Source organism: Sus scrofa, chromosome X (assembly GCF_000003025.6).
Source record: "Sus scrofa isolate TJ Tabasco breed Duroc chromosome X, Sscrofa11.1, whole genome shotgun sequence".
Lineage (NCBI taxonomy): Eukaryota > Metazoa > Chordata > Mammalia > Artiodactyla > Suidae > Sus > Sus scrofa.
In genome coordinates, this window is record NC_010461.5 from 111,208,415 (window position 1) to 111,225,294 (window position 16,880).

Consider the following 16,880-nt stretch of genomic DNA (forward strand, 5'->3'; position numbering starts at 1 on the left):
TATATCCCATACCCAGTTTCCCCTGCTATTGCCATCTTACATTAGCGTGGTGTACTCGTCACAGTGAATAAACCAATATTGATAGATCATTGTTAACTGAAGCTCATCCCTTATTCAGATCCCCAGAGTTTTTCGCTAATGTCCTTGTTCCGGTCCGAGGTACTGTCTGGGCTGCCACATGTCACTGAGTTGTCACACTTAAGGAGGTTCCAGTTGACTGCGACAGTTTCTCAGACATTCCTTGTCTTTCATTTTCAAAGTCAGACATTCCTTGACTTTGAGGGGGTCCTGGTCAGACATTTTGCAAAATGTCCCGCACTTGGAATTGCCCTGATATTTTCCCCATGATTGGACCAAGGTTGTGCATTCTTCAGGGGGAAGACTACAGAAGTAACGTGCTGTCTTATCAAGGGTACCTACTATTAGCGTGTTAATAACCTCAGCGTTAGTCTTAATCGCTTGGCCTAGCTAGTGTTTGTCTGCTGGCTCCACTGTAAAGGTACTCATTCAGCCCCTCTCTCTGTTGTACTGCTTAGAGGGGAGTCACTGCAGGGAGCTGCACGTAGGGACTGAGGAGTTCAGTTCCACCTCCTCGAAGACAGAGTACCGACAAAATTATTTGAAATTCTTTCCATGGGAGATTTATCTATTCTCCCCATGTTACTGTTGTAAGCCATTGCTTATTTATCAGTATGGACTCATTGATATTTATTTTATACTTTGGGTTATAATACAGTACTGCTTTAATATTTTGTTGCTCAGACTGTTGACAACTTTGGCCATTAGAAGCTCTTTCCATGTGCTCCTGTGTCACTTGTGTGTGGTTTTTTGTTGGTTGGTTTGTTTTTGTGAATGCTTCCTCACTTTCTTAGAACTGCAAGATAGTTCATACTCACCTTGTATATTTGCTGCCCCAGCCCTAGACTCGGCCGTTTCTCCAAGGAGCACTGGTTGGAATGGTATTAGAAACCAAGATCAGGGCTCTAGGTGTGCTCAGTGCTACTGAGTGTGCTGGCTTCTAAGCCTTTCCAGCTGACAGAGGAGAAATATATATGTGTGTATATTAACTCCTCTATCTAAGTGTACCTATAAATATTCACACAGGTAACCATCAGTATTTCTCTTAAGCCAAAGATGGCTGTGTCTCCAGCTCTAATCCATTACCACATGGGTCCCTCGAGCCTACTCCCCTTGCTGATCTGTGACTTCCCATTCCAACAGTGGGAACCCTGGCTCCCGCTTTCCACCATCCGTTACTTAATTGTTCCAGCGTGCATAGCAGTATCAGGATTGTCTCCTGTGCTCCCATGGAAATGGCTTTATCAATGAGCATGCAATGCTTCTGTGCAGTTCCTTTTTTTTTTTTTTTTTGTCTTTTTGTCCTTTTTAGGGCCGTACCCGTGGCATGTGGAGGTTCCCAGGCTAGGGGTCGAATTGGAGCTGTTGCTGCCGACCTACACCACAGCCACAGCAACGCAGGATCCGAGCCACATCTGCGACCTACACCACAGCTGAAGGCAGTGCTGGATCCTTAACCCACTGAGCGAGGCCAGGGATCAAACCCGCAACCTCATGGTTCCTAGTCGGAGTCGTTTCCGCTGTGCCACGACGGGAACTCCGAGTTCCTTTTGCCTTTAACCCATTTCCAAGGTTACTTAGGTCAGCACTCTTTGCCCAGCACACCTTCTTTTGTTTTTAATCTTAGATTTTCCTTTGTGTTCCTTTCAGAAAATGAGGTGGAGACTGTATTGTAACCCCTGAAAGAAAAATTGTGTGTGTCAAGCAAGAGTCTCTGTGGACAGCAGACTGGAGAAAAAGGCACTAAAACCGGTTTCGAGTTAAAACCATTCTTAGTTCCCAGTAAGCCTTGGCTTTGAAGCAGGGTGGAAGTATAAACTCAGGAATACTTCAAGGCTGGCAGGAATTTCGGTGTCTGTGGTGTTTGAGCTGCCCTTTGTTCTGAGGAAGCCAGGGCAAGTTTAGCCAGTATCACTCTTCCCGCCACCAGCATTGACAAATAGGGTGAACTAACCTGTTCTATTAGTAATTTAAGATTATGCCAAAGAGGACTTCCCTGGGAGTCCAGCAGTTAAGGATCCAGCGTGGTCACTGCTGTGGCACAGGTTTGATCCCTGGACCAAGAACTTCCCTGTGCTTCAGGCGCTGAAGAGGCTCTGTTTTTAAACATGTTTCTGTTCATCTAGTGAATTTCTTATATATTAGACCTGTACTATCCAATTTGGTAACAACTAACCACATGTAATTATTTAAATTTAAGTTAATTAAAGTGAAATTAAATGAAACTTTCATTTCTTCAGTCACACTAGCCACACTTCAGGCACTCACCACCTTGAACAGTGCAAACATAGAACTGTCATGGCAGAAGGTTCCATTGGATGGTGCTGTGTCACGTAGCGGAATCCAAAGACTGTGTGTGAGAAACTGAACTTTTTAAGGTGATCTTTTACTGTCTTGAATGTAAAGTTTTAAATAATAGTAAAAGGAAGTATCCTTAACCTATTAATAATTTTAGATTGCTATTTTCTTGGGAAGAGCTGCCAATATTTACCCCTTGTCTCTCTTACTTAATTTGGGGAGAAGAAGTAAGATTGGATCAAATTTTCAACACATGATGATGTTTGCTGGTAAGTTATAACCCCCTCTCTTACCTAGTCTAAGAAACAACTCATACTGCGTATGGCAGCTTGATTTTCGGTGGAAACGATTTGTTGGTAATATAAGACTCCCTTAACCTTGAAGTTGCAACCTCTAGTAAAAAATTCTTTTAAAAAGTGTCCCATTCCCTGGCGTTCCCTGGTGGTGCAGCGGATCAAGGATCCAGCGTTGTCTATGCTGTGGCGCAGGTTCGCTCCCTGGCCCAGGGCCTTTGGCATGCTGCGGGCGCAGCAAAAAAATACTAAGTGTCTCGTTCCCTTCGGTGGGAACTTGTTCATGTTCTGGTTCCAAATTCTCAGTTCATAGCTATGTCCCGTATAGTGGAGAAGATAAAGATGAACACACTTTCACATAGAAACCTGTACATGCATGTTCGTGGCAGTCATGTTCATAACTGCCAACGCCTGGAAATAGCTCCGTGAGGGAAGGAATAAGCAAAGTGTGGCACATCCATGCCACGGAATACCGCGCGGCACTGAGAAGAGCAAACTTGGTACACACAGTGTGGGCGGACCTCAGAGGCATTGTGCTGGGTGAAAGCAGCCCGTCTCAAATGGTTGCACGCTCCATGTTCCATCTACACGACGACGTTGGCAAAAAGACAAAAGCGTTGCGATGGGAAACAGACCAGTGGTTGCTGGGAGTTTAGTAGGGTGACGAGAGGCTACACTCCAAAGAGAAAGCTGGAAGGAATTTGGGAGGGGGCAAGGAAACTGCTCTGTGTCTCAGCTGTGGTAGCGGTCACCTGCCTCTTAGACATTTGTCAAAACTCACGGAGCTGTACACCCCAAAGAGTGAACTTTACTGTGAGTCAGTTTTAAAATAGATTTCACAAAAGTTGTTAAATGACCGATGCTTCTGAGTATCAGCTTCTAATTCTTTTTTCTATTTGTATATACTTAGGCGGGTTAATATAGATGATGTACTTGTTCACGCTCTTCTCAGAACGTGCCTTATTTCTCTGAATTGATTTCACTCACACTGTGCTCCTTCCATGCCCCTGTAGGTCTTCGTGGCGCCATGGCATTTGCCTTGGCCATTCGAGATACTGCCACTTATGCCCGGCAAATGATGTTTAGCACCACCCTTCTGATTGTGTTTTTTACTGTGTGGGTGTTTGGTGGTGGCACCACGGCCATGCTGTCATGCTTGCATATAAGGTAAGTAATGACAGGGGACCTCATTTTAATGCTAAATTATAATTCAGGGTTTTTTTCTTTTAATCATGAGAAAAATTTAAGCTTTGACAAGTCCCTCATATTTCATTTCTTCCTTTAAAAAAGTATATAACATGTAGTACAGGAAAAAAAGGAAAATATGCAAAAGAAATATAAAAGCTTTGTTAACAGTTTGAGAGATGTCTTTCCAGACCTCTTGCTATGCATTATGTATTTTAATAGAAAGGAGCAACATTACAGGTACTCTTGTAAGCTGATTTTTAAGTGTACTATAGATTGGACATTTATGTTAGTGTATATCATTAGTTTAATGGCCGCATATGGTATGATTTATTAGCTATATCCCTACCATATTGGATTTTTCTGTTGTTGCTAGGATTTTGCTATTGGGGCTAACAATTGAGAATTTTGCTCTTACAATTACCATTAATAATGTGAACCTTTGTAAATGCATACATCATTGTACACTTGTTTATTTCCTTAGAATCCGTTCCTGGAAGTGGAATTGCTTGGTCAAGGCTTATGCTTATACAGAAGGCTTTTGATCTGTATCACCAGACCAGATCAAAAATTCTGTCTACAGCATATGAGATAGTCTGGTTTATCCCAACCCCAGTCAATACTAGATAGTGTCATTCTTTCTCATCTTCACGATCAGCACTGTTTCTGACCTAACAATCCAAGGCCAAGGTTGTAGGGTCTTAGTCTTGAATGCGTACTAGTTAATGTATTCAGTGGGAAAGCTCCCTCCTATCTCAGGAGTTTAGCGTTGGTTTCCATGGGTACAGCAGTCTATGTTGTTAAAGCCTTTGTAGATTTCACTTCTGTGTTTGGCTGAAACTTCTTGGACCTTAAGAGCTACTAGGCTTCCAGAATATGTAAGGTTCATTAGAGAAAATAGTATTTTACATTTTATAGAATCTGTTCTCCATTTTTTCCATTCTATTATGCTTTTCTTTAAACACTCTAAATAGCAACCAGCCCTAAATCAGACTTTCATTGTTGTTATTTGTCTTATCTCTCTTTACTGTTCAAATCCCTTTCTTACAATTTCTGTGTTGTTATTGTAGGTAATTGAAAATACACCGAGATAATGTAATAATGATTATTCCTTCAGAGAGGACCTGGCATTTGTTGAGCAGCTACTATGTGCTGGGCATTGTGCTAAGTGCATTTTACATATTCATCTAATCACAGTTGCTCCATTTTACAAGTGAGGAAATAGAGGCTTAAAAGGTTTCTAAGTTATTCAAGGACTTAAAAACCATTGGTGGACAGAGGAGCTTCCAGTCTCACCTAATTTCTCGTAGACGGCTGCATCAAGAAGTGAGGGTGGTCCATTTTGGAAGGATTAAACTCCTTTTTTTTTCCTCAAGAGCTTGTAAATGAAGACTCTTCTTTATTTTACTAAGAACAAAACTAAATGTAAGATAATTTAGGAAAATAAGACTCTTAGGTGGAATCTCGATATTTAAGTAGAATCAGTTCTCTTCCCTGGTTGCCTGCCACACAAACCAAACGAAATACCCATTGTTGCTACCCTCCCCCCATAAAACCCCACACAAACCTACCTACTAACATCAAGTCCAATCCACCTCACCAGCTTTGCAAGCTCTTTGGCCCCATCTTGCCTGTCCTGTAGCATAGTTTGACATCTAATTGTATATATTACTTATGAGACTTAGGTTAACTCTTGTCACTGTTACTGTTTTTCGGTGCAGGGGGGCCTCTTTGCAAACAGAGACTGGAATTAAGTTTCTCTTAACTCCCCCCAATTTTGAGGATACTAATACAGTCCTTTAGGTTTAAGATTCATGATTCATACAGGATTAGACTTGACTTTGAGTTCTTGCGCCATCGTTCAGTAATTCTGTGATCTTCAGCAAGTTCCTTAACCTTTCTAAGCCTCAGTTTCCTCATTTGTAACCTGTGTGATAGAATGTACCTCCCAAGGTTGTTGTAAGGATTCAGGGAGCTAATATGTGTAAAGCTCTAGGCACAGCATTTCATACGTACCTTTTACTCATTCATTCGATAACTACTGATTGAGCACCAACCATATGCCAGGTGCTGTGTTAAGCTCTAACTTAGTGTTTCTCAACTGGGGGTGATCTCCCCCCGACTCAGGAACATTTGGCAATGTCTGGAGACATTTTTGATGGTCACAAAATCAAGAGAGGGTGCTACTACTGGCATCTCGTTGGCAGAGTCCAAGGGTGCTGCTAGACACCCTAGAGTGCACAGCACAGCCCCCACGACAGAGAATGATCTAGGCCAAAATGTTGATAATGTGAAGGTTAAGAGACCCTGGTCTGGAGAGGTATGGTGGTGGTAATTAGATAGAAAAAGTCCCTGGTCTCATAAAGTCTATACGTTAGTGGGAAAAGACAGATAGTAAACTCATAAGCAAATAAATGATGATGACAATTTTAGATCGTATTAAATGCTTTGATGGCAAACAAGGTACTATGATGGTAGCTGAGGATAGAGTGTATTTTATAGGTAGAGATCAAGAAAGGTTGGATTTGAGCTCAGTCTACCTGAATGACGCGACAGTGCTAGTTAAACAGTGAGCAGGAAGAAGAGTGGTCCACAGAGGAATGAGCAAGTGCAAAGGCCCTGAGGCAGGAATCGGCTTAGCCTGTTAAATGGAAAAGGAAAGAAAGCCCACCTAGCTGGAATATCGTGATCAACAGGTAGGTGGGAAATGAGGTGGGCAGGGGTTGGCAAACATCTCCCGCAAAGGGCCAGAGAGTAGAAATTGTAGGCTTGGAAGGCCACGTGGTCTCTGCCTCAGCTACTCACCTCTAGCATGGAAGCTCCCATAGACAGTACACCAATTGGCTGCCATGACTGTGTTCCCACAAGACTATTCACAGAAGCAGGAGGTTCACTGGTTGTGGCCTGTGGGGCTGTGGGTTGTGTACCCCCTGCTGTTGGGTCTTGTAGGATGCGGTGAGGAGTTTGGGTTTTTATTTATTTATTTGATAATGATATTTTGTAATTTTTTCCATTATAGCTGGCATATGGAGGTTCCCAGGCTAGGAGTCTAATCAGAGCTACAGCTGCCGGCCTACACCACAGCTCACGGCAACACCGGATCCTTAACCCACTGAGCGAGGCCAGGTGATCGAACCCACAACCTCATGGTTCTTAGTCGGATTCACTTCCACTGAGCCACGACAGGAACTCTGAGTTTGGATTTTTAAATCCAGCCGCAATCTTGAAGGATTTGAAAGCATGAGAGTGACATGATCTGTTGTGGGGACAGTGGCTCCTCCGTGAGTCAGAGCCAGCCAGCTCTTCCTACATCCTTTCGCATGGTTTGTGACAGTCGCATTTGGCTCTGGGTCGTTTACCACACATACTTTACATTTCTCTCATCTCTGAGCCTTTGCTCATACTGTTGCCTCTGTCTGGAATTCTCTTTCACTCCCATGAAATGACACAGCTCAAAGGCCTTCCTTCTCCCCACTTCTATCGGAACCACTCTTCCACTTGCGTAACACAGGGTCTCACTGTTGCGGCACTTATCTCAGCCTTGTAAGGATTTAGCGAGTGGTAACGAGGTGTCAGACACTCTTTTTGAATCTTTGGACACCTTTTCTGGGTTAATCCTTGCAGCACCTCTGTGTGGTGGACATCACTCCCAGTTTCCAGGTTCATAGGGCTGCATAACTGAGTTCACACAGCTTGAAAGGAGCTGAGGTCAGACTGGAAGCCAGCTCTCCCTGATGGCAGAGCCCTGGGGGATCACAGTCCCGTTGTGTCTGTCTCCCCACTGGTCCGTGAGCTCGTTGAGGGCAGGGCTGTGTCTAAGTCACGTCTATGCCGTGTGCTTAGCACAGTGCCTGGCGGGTAGTGACTGCTCTGCTACACATCCACTGCGCTGCCTCGGCCTCCAGCCGTGTTCCCCCTGAGACTCACCAAGTTGCTGCCTGCCAGACCACTAGGTGTCACTTTAGATACACGAATGTGGTTAGAGTTTCCCATGGCTAAGAAGCTATTAGAGACCTTTTGGCCATTTTAACGAAGAAATGAGTGTGTGTGTATTTGGGGGGGGGGATTCTGAATCTAGTCATGGCCATGTGTTTTCACATATTGGATTGTGATTCACTTGCCTTCCAGATGAGGTCTTGCAGCGCTTCCTTCCCTTCGGTGGTATTCATATTCTGGGATGCTCCTGCTACAGCTTCCCATCCTGCTGTGTGTTCTGTGTTGTCTGTAGTAGTGACCTTAATTGATAAACGTTTGAGCGCCTCTTGTGTGTCAGGTACTGTGCTAGACTCTGGGGAGACAGAGCTGAGCTGGGACCTGGCCTTTACCCTCAAGGAGCTCACAGTCTGTTTGGGGAGACTGACCGGTAAATAATTATACTCTACTGTGCTCAGTAGTATGATGAAGGGACCTAGGAGGTGCTGTAAAAGCACAGAGGAAAAATGATTCTGCCTGAAAGGGTCATAGTATGGCTCATTGGGAACTCGACAAAGGAAGAGAACGAGATAAGTGCCAGTGCATTTCACGTAGAGGGCACAGCATGAGCAAAGGCAAGGAGGCTCCGGAGAGGACAGGACCTGGGGAGAGCCTCGGTCGAGGCTGGCTGACACGGGGTGTGTGGTAGAGAAGGGGGGTGGGGGCAGGCTGGAGCGGCGGGGCTTGCTCGTTTGAATGCCACGCAGAGGACTTGAGCCTTGGTCCTGTGAGTGGCAAGCCCCTCTCGAGGCTTTTGTCAAGGCAATAAGCTGGTGAGTCCTGTGCTTCAGACGCCCACCTCGAGGTTAGAGGCAGTTGCTCCAGTTGCTCCAGACCCCATCTGTCAGAAGGAGGCTCGGGCCTGAGCAGCTGGAATGGACAGGAGAGAAGATCTGAGGAGCAGTTTAGAGAAAGAATGAATAGAGTTGCCGAGCGCTCGCATCGAGGTGACAGAGGAGTCAAAATGAGCTTCTTCATGATGAAGTTGTTCCCTGGGTAGAGAAAGCAGGAATTTGAAGCAGATAAAGAGAAATTATGAAGAACCAAGGCTGATGTCTACCCATTAGTTTCTGGAAAAAAAGCCCTGGAATTGAACCCTCTCTTCAGTCATAACAGAATGTTGCCAGGAGAGCTGAGGGGCCTGCAGACAGGCAGCTCCCTCCTGGCACTGCGGTGGGCCAGTCTTGTCTTGGGACCTACCCCATAGTTGCTCCTCAGCAGCGAGGGCAGTGCTGCTGTCCCTAACACTTGCTCGCAGTGGGCTGAGAGTCAGAGACGACAAGGAGGTCTTTCTGAAACTGGTAAGTGGGGTTGGATTGCAGGAGGAGAACGTTAGCAGAGCCTGCTTGCCTTAGGATCCAAGCTGTTGCTAAGGAAAGTGGCAGGAGCCAAAGCACCAGCCGCCATGTAGCAGCACGGAAACCTTAACCGTTCTGGAGCTTCTGCGTTGAGAAAACGGGCTGCCTGACAGTGTGTGAATAGACCCTTTTTTTGGCTTTGAGATCTCATTTGCTTTCTGTGTTTCTCCCTCAGGGTTGGTGTTGATTCAGACCAAGAACATTTGGTAAATATGCGTTTGTGTTGTCTCTGGCGTTTCTGTTGAATGTGCAGTCGCTGGGAGAGAAAACTCATCTACTGTAGACTGCGTGCCACTATTATTTAGATCCTGTCTTGTTTGCATCAGCTTTTCACTGACATCATTCCTGGCTTTTCTCACTGCTCAGCAGAGACAAAACTGAATTTTAGGCAACATGTGGTGATCCAGGGTGACAGCTCTCCTATCTGTGGGCCAACCTGGGCTTTGGGCACAGCCGAGAGCAGTTCCTTCAGTGCTCCTGGGTTTTCAAGTGCCTGCCCTGGCACAGGCAGCCTTTTTCCACTTTGGTTTGCGCATAAAGGCTTGTCTCTGATGTCAGCCCCACTCCAGCTGCTCTTCCTGTGGAACTTTCAAATTGGATGACCAGCAGCTGCCCTTGAGAACTGCCTGGAAGCTTTGGAGTCTTCAGCCAGTCTTCCCGCCTGTTCAGCTTTCTTAGCCTGAGCCTCAGCCCTGCCCACGTTTCCTGGCTTATTTACCTCCATGTGTCACTTTCTCGGTTGGTCCTCTGAGCTTGAGCCTGTAGACGAATGCAGTGTAACCCAGTGCCTTCCCTCAACTGACCACCCTTTTCTGGTTTTTCCCTCTGCTTTATTTTGTGGGGGTGGCACTCGCGGCATATGGGAGTTCCTCTGCCAGGGATCCAACCCGAGCCCGAAGTTGTGACCTGCACCACAGCTGCAGCGATGCCGGGTTCTCAACCCACTGTGCCTCAGGGGAGCATCTGCCCTCGGCTTCTTAATGCTTTCTGAGCAGCATCACTGAATATGTCCCTCTGCCCCAGACGTGAGGTGGGAAATCACAGAAATTAGGGTTTTGAAGATGAAAAGCATCACTTTCAAAAGACAGTTCTTTTTCTTGTCTGAAACAAGCCCTAGTCTGTTTTTTTGTTTTTTGGGTTTTTTTTTGTCTTTTTGTCTTTTTTAGGGCCACACCTCGGCATATGGAAGTTCCCAGGATAGGGGTCGAATGGGAGCTACAGCTGCTGGCCTACACCACAGCCACAGCAATGCCAGATCCTCAACCCACTGAGCGAGGCCGGGGATCAAACCCACGTCTTCATGGATACTAGTCCAGTTCGTTAACTACTGAGCCATGATGGGAACTCCCAGCCCTAGTCTATTTGTCTTCAGGGTGTAGTTCAGGAAAAAACCCATTTAGCAGATTCATTTCCTATATGTTCATTTTGCCAGCTGTTTAGTCATGAGTATGTATGTGACATAGTACTTGCCTCTTCTGTGGTCAGAACCTGAAAGTATAATTTCATGGGCTTGAAATACTTGTGCAAACCAGGCTTAGATAAATTCCATAAGGCTGAGCTGCTGGGATAGCTTCCAAGGGGTAATAGCCCCTCAGCGCCTCCACCCTCACGTCCAAACAAGAAGAGCTATCAAATGGCTCACCAGACAGATGCTTGATCACCATCTGCATGGGTCTCCACCTGCTCTGTCACCCCTGTCACCACAGGGGAGAAATGGAAATGGAGTGAGAGGGGGACAGTCAGGTGCTGAGTACTGGCTGTAACATCCAGAAAAAAAAAATACCATTTTTACTTTGCCCTCAAAGCTGTATGGATGCCCTCGCTGAGCATATTGTTTACTCAGTACTTCAGGTGTCCATCCGAGAAGCGCAGAGGAGGATTATAATAGGTATGGAGTTGAGGAGGGGGGGGAACAGGTGTTCTTGTGGTGAGAAGATCGAGGGATTTATAGATTCATTGCTCTTCAGAAAGCGGAGACGTACCAGCCAACACCTCCTGGTGTGAGAGGAAAATTGGGTGCTTCTTGGCTCTTATAAGCCCACCCGGTGCTCTTAAACGTTGCGTGTGGGCCTGTGTGCTGCTGCATGTTGAGAGGAAGATTCATTTATTTCAAGAATCAGGAAGAGCAGGAACCCAAACCCAGAATCAGAACTCTGCACTCTTCGAAATTCATGGAACCATAGACCATTCATGCTGGAAAGAGCCTTTAAGTCACGTTGCATCCATGAAAAAACTCAGGCCCGGAGAGGGAAGGGCCCAGCCAGGTCGTGTCAGAGCCAGACGGGCCAGACTGACCACACCGTATTACACATAGGGACCCACTTTAGGCTTTTGGAAGCTGTCTATGCAGAGGCCTGCTTGCTCTGCATGTTTTCCCTTCGGCCAGTCCAGCTCACCATGGACTTTCCCTGTTTGCTTGCCTTTTGTTAGTGTCTAAGAATAATAGCGGCAGCTTTGAAAATGCCAGTTACTTTTGGGGCCCATGACAGCTCTTAAAGACTGGGATGTCGATGTGATGTTTTCTACTTAAGGTATAGTTCACATTGTGGGTGTAAACCTTTCAGATTTAGGGGTGAATTATCCCACATGGGTTTTTTTAAATCCCTCAGTGGGCTCATAAATCAGCAAGCAGCCTGAGTAACGGAAGTGTTTGGAAAAACACTTCAGTTTCTTATTCCCAAGCTGCAGTATACAAGCTAGTACATTTCTTTTTTTGTCTTTTGTTTTGTTTTGTTTTTAGGGCCACACCCGCGGCATATGGAGGTTCCCAGGCTAGAGGTCAAATCAGAGGTACAGCTGTCGGCCTACGCTAGAGCCACAGCCATGCCAGATCTGGGCTGTGTCTGTGACCTACACCCCAGCTCACGGCAACGCTGGATCCTTAACCCACTGAGCAAGGCCAGGGATCAAACGCACAACCTCATGGTTCCTAGTCGGATTTGTTTCTGCTGTGCCACGACAGGAACTGCAGCTAGTACATTTCTGATGTTACCCGTGTGGGAGAGGATCTCAGATGTGGTAGGCGATATTTCTGAGTCTACAGAGAAGTGATTCTTAAATGTGTTTTTATCTTTGTGTATGTATTGATTTATTATCTGTTTGCAGGGTATTCCTGAAAGTGAAAGAAGAACCACCAAAGCAGAGAGTGCCTGGCTTTTCCGGATATGGTACAACTTTGATCATAAGTATCCTTGAGAAAAAAATTGGTAGTGTGGACACGGACAATTACAGTTTTTTTGTTTGTTTCCTTGTCTTTTTAGGGCTATACCTGAGACATATGGAAGTTTCCAGGCTAGGGGTTGAATTGGAGCTACAGCTGCCAGCCCACACCACAGCCACTGCACTGTGGGATTCGAGCCTCGTCTATGACCTATGCCAGATCCTTAACCCACGGAGCAAGGCTAGGGATCAAACCCGCATCCTCATGGATACTGGTTGGATTCGTTTCCACTGCGCCACAGCGGGAACTCCAACAATTACAAGTTAATGGAACAACTGTTTTGACTACCCTCGTCCTGAGCTGAGACGTAAAAGCGGTCATTGTTCCTCCCTTTCCTCTGCAGTGCAGCGGAGAAGGTTACTAACGGAAACCCACGAAACCAGTAGGGACTGCTTCCTGCAGATGCTGGCTGCGTGCAGGGCCTCGGGAGACCTTGTGAGAGCCTTGCTTTGATATATAGGTTTATTTATCAAGCACACTCTAATATTTATTGTCCTTCAGCTAATTCAATGAATGCCACAAAAAGTATTTGTTGGTTCTTGTCAGTGTTCTTGCTAGGGCAAAAGAGGAAGGGCTGCCTTAGGAAAAAACCATGAGAAAGAAATGCAGCAGTGCTGGAGACCACAGTGAGCCCTTTTTCTGTGGCCTTTCCAGAGACTGGGAGATTCTGCTCTCCACTCGGAGTGCCAGTGCTTCCTTATTTTTACCGGATTCCTTTCTGGTCCTATTGCAACAGTCTTCTTCAGAGCGCTCCTTTAGGTGGGGTTACAGATAGTAACCTGTTTAAATCATGCCTTTTGAAAAGCATTTTATCACTCGCCGTTTATTAATTTCCTCTTTGAAAATTGAAGTAGAAAAAGGGACCATGGAGTTCTTTCTAGCTGAGACCTGTCAGTAAATGAATCAAACCCTGGTTTATGTTCCATTGAAGCAGATTTGGGACAACCGTGTAAAATGTTTTTTCCTTGCTTTTGACTTTCTCATCAAAACCTTCTATGTTTAAGAAAAATACATGTGACACTTATCATTAGAAACTACTACTTTATTCTCTTTGCTAGAATTTTACATTCGCTTTTTGCAAGAACTCAAGATTAGATTAATATATGAAAACATGAATGCCGCATATCTCTGGTATTAAGACTCCCATTAGAGAGAGAGAGATGCTGCCTCTTTAAAATTGTTGAAAAATTATGTCATTATTTTTGGCTCCATTATCAGCATTTTGGGTATAAGCCACTCCCATATCTCTTGGGGCTTTTTCATCCCTCTGGTTTAACAAAATTGTTCAGTTTTTCCTGCCTAAAATGTTTTGTGCATTTTCTGCATAATATACAAAGTAACTAAATGATACGAATGTAGCAAAAGAGTAGAATAATTTTTTCTATGTATTCTTACAGAAGTAAACACCAAGAATTGTTTGACTCAGTATTATTAGCCTCAGACTTGGTAAATTTGATTCCTAGTGCCCTGGTAGAACTAAGCATTCATCATTCCAGATTTCAGTTCCTTTGTGCAGCCAGATTGTTCTAATTGAAATGTAACTTGACTACAGTAATGTATACAAATCTTAAGCTTACAACTTGATGAATTTTGTCTTACGTATACTCCTGTGTGCCTGCCACCAATATAGAGAGAGCATTTCAAGCACCCTAGAAGACACCACCTTCCCTGCAGTCAGTACTGCCTTCCTGAAGGCCTGCCCCATCCCAGCCAAAAAGGCAGCCCTATTCTGATTTCTAGCGGCATGGATTAGTTTCACCTGTTTTTTTATCTTCATATAAATGGAATCATATATCATGTATTACTTTGTTTTCCTTCTTTCTTGTTTGCCTTGTGGGTTTTTTTGTTTGTTTGCTTTTTAGGGCCGCACATGCAGCATACGGACAATCCCAGGCTAGGGGTTGAATTGGAGCTGCAGCTGCAACCTATGCCACAGCCACAGCAACACTAGATCTGAGCCGCATCTGCGACCTACACCACAGCTCATGGCAACACCGGATTCTTAACCCACTGAGTGAGGCTGGGGATTGAACCTGCGTCCTTGTGGATACTAGTCAGGTTCGTTACCGCTGAGCCACGACAGGAACTCCCTCTTTTGGCTTCTTTCGCTTAGCACTGTGCTAAGTGCTGCCTATACAAGAAACTCATTCTCTCTTTTTTTTTTTCCCTCTTTTATTTTTTTCTTTTTAGGGCCACACCTGCAGGATATGGAAGTTCCCAGGCTAGAAGTCCATTCGGAGCTGCAACTGCCGGCCTACGCCACAGCTACAGCAACACCAGATCCAAGCCTTATCTGTGACCTACACCACAGCTCAAGGCAACACTGAATCCTTAACTCATTGAGCGAGGCCAGGGATCAATCCCACGTCCTCATGGATACTGGTCAGGTTCATTACCATTGAGCTACAACAGGAACTCTCAGAAATTCATTCTTTTATCATTGCTGTGTAGTGTTCCATAGTATGACTATACTACAGGATTTGGGGGGGTTTGTTTTTTTGTATTGTTTGGGGGTTTGGGTTTTTTTGGTTTTTTGGGTTTTTTTGGTCAACCATTCTATTGTTGATAAACGTTGAGGTTGTCTCCAGCCTTTGACGATTACAAGTAAAGCCGAACATTCATATGTGCATCTTTTGATGAACATAGGCACTCATTTCTCTTGGGTGTATACCTAGGAGTGGAATTTGGAATAAGCATATGTTTAGCTGTAATAAACGGTGCCATCCAGTTTTCGAAGGTGGTTGTGACCAGTTTACACCCCACCAGCAAGTTAAGTTGTCCCACATCTCCTCCAAAACTTGCTGTTTGTCAGCCTTTTAAATTTTAGCCATTTCAGTGGGTGTGTGGGGATGTGATTTAATTTGCGGTTCTCTGATGAGCAGTGAGGTTGAGCATCCTTCCATGTGTTTATTGGCCATTTGGATATCCTCCTTTATGAAGTGTATCTAGTCAGTTCTTTTTCTCGTTATTTAATTGCGCTGCCTTTTCTTTTTTCTTACTGACTTGTAGTTCTTTCTGTATTCCTGAATTGAGTTCTTTGTGGGTTATATGTATTGTGAATATCTCCTTCCAATTTGTAGCAGATCTTTTCAATTTCTTAATCCTGTCTTTTGAGGAACAGAAATTCTTCATTTTAATGAAGTTTATTTTATTAATCTTTTCCTTTGTGGTTAGTGCTTTTTGTGTCTTAGGAAACCTTTTGTATCCCAAGGTCACGAAGATATTTTCCTATATCTTTTTTTTTCCTTCTATATATTTCTTATTTCCTACTTTTCTCGAAAAGTGTGATTGTTTTAGCTATCACATTTAAGTCCTCAGTCCTTTACAAATTAATCTTTGCACATGGTGTGAGATATGGGTCAAGACCTACTTTTTTTATTTGAGTATTCAGTTGACCCAGCACCATTTATTGGAACTGCCATCCTTACCTCACTGTATTGCAGTAGAACTTTTATTGTAAATTACTTGGCCATGTCAGTCGGGAGGAGGGGGTCTCTTTCTGGACTCTCTTTTCTATTTGTCTGTTTCTACATCAATACCACACTCTTGTAATGACTGTACGTTGTATGTAATAAGTCTTGCTATCCAGTAGGGAGCGTCTATAATTTTGTTGTTCTTTAGTATTACCTTGGCTATTTTAAGGTCAAGGGCATTTTCATCTAAATTTTAGAAACAACTTGTCATTTTCCATATACATGTACACACCCGCACACACAACCCCCCGCCCTGGCACTTTTATTGAGTTTGTATTAAGTCTATAGGTGAATTTGGAGACTACTGACATTTTAACAGCCTTGAGTTTTCCAGTCCATGACTACAGTATATCCCTCCATTTATTTAGATTATCTTTAATTTCTCTCATTAATGTTTTATAGTTTTCAGTGATAGGTCTTGAACATGTTTCATTATATTTTTCTCTATTTCATATTTTTGATGCTATTGTAAATGGTATGTATTTCATTTTGTTTTCTACATTTTTGCTCTTAATATATAGATGTACAATTGGATTTTATATATAGACCTTGTATCCAGCAATCTTAAGTTCACTTACTATTTCTAATAGTTTTTGATTCTTTTGATTTTCTGTACAATCAAGTGAATGATAATGTTTTATTTTTTCTTTTCCAGTATCTCGTATTTCTTTTTTATGTCTCATTATACTGGCTGGACCTTTCCAGTACAATGTCGAATGTAAGTGATGGTAGTGGACATTCTTGTCTTATTCCTGACCTCAGAGGGAAATTTTTCAATTTTTTTTGTATTTTTGTCTTTTTAGGGCTGCCCTTGGCATATGGAGGTTCATAGGCTAGGGGTCCAATTGGAGCTGCAGTTGTTGGCCTACACCACAGCCACAGCAACGCAGGATCCGAGCCGCGTCTGCAACCTACACCACAGCTCATGGCATCACCAGATCCTTAACCCACTGAGTGAGGCCAGGGATCAAACCCGAAACCTCATGGTTCCTAGTCAGATTCG

General features: G+C 44.2%; 1 protein-coding gene across 2 annotated transcripts in view; it reads left to right on the forward strand.

Annotated features, from left to right (window-relative positions):
- Nucleotides 1–16,880, forward strand: part of SLC9A6 (solute carrier family 9 member A6) — a 56,648-nt gene that overhangs the window by 31,954 nt on the left and 7,814 nt on the right. For both annotated transcript variants that reach the window (XM_005657924.3, XM_003484158.4), the window contains 4 exons: nucleotides 2,534–2,645; nucleotides 3,683–3,836; nucleotides 9,360–9,390; nucleotides 12,290–12,369. In XM_005657924.3, the coding sequence (XP_005657981.1) occupies nucleotides 2,534–2,645; nucleotides 3,683–3,836; nucleotides 9,360–9,390; nucleotides 12,290–12,369 (377 nt within the window). The remainder of the gene's footprint in view (nucleotides 1–2,533; nucleotides 2,646–3,682; nucleotides 3,837–9,359; nucleotides 9,391–12,289; nucleotides 12,370–16,880) is intronic.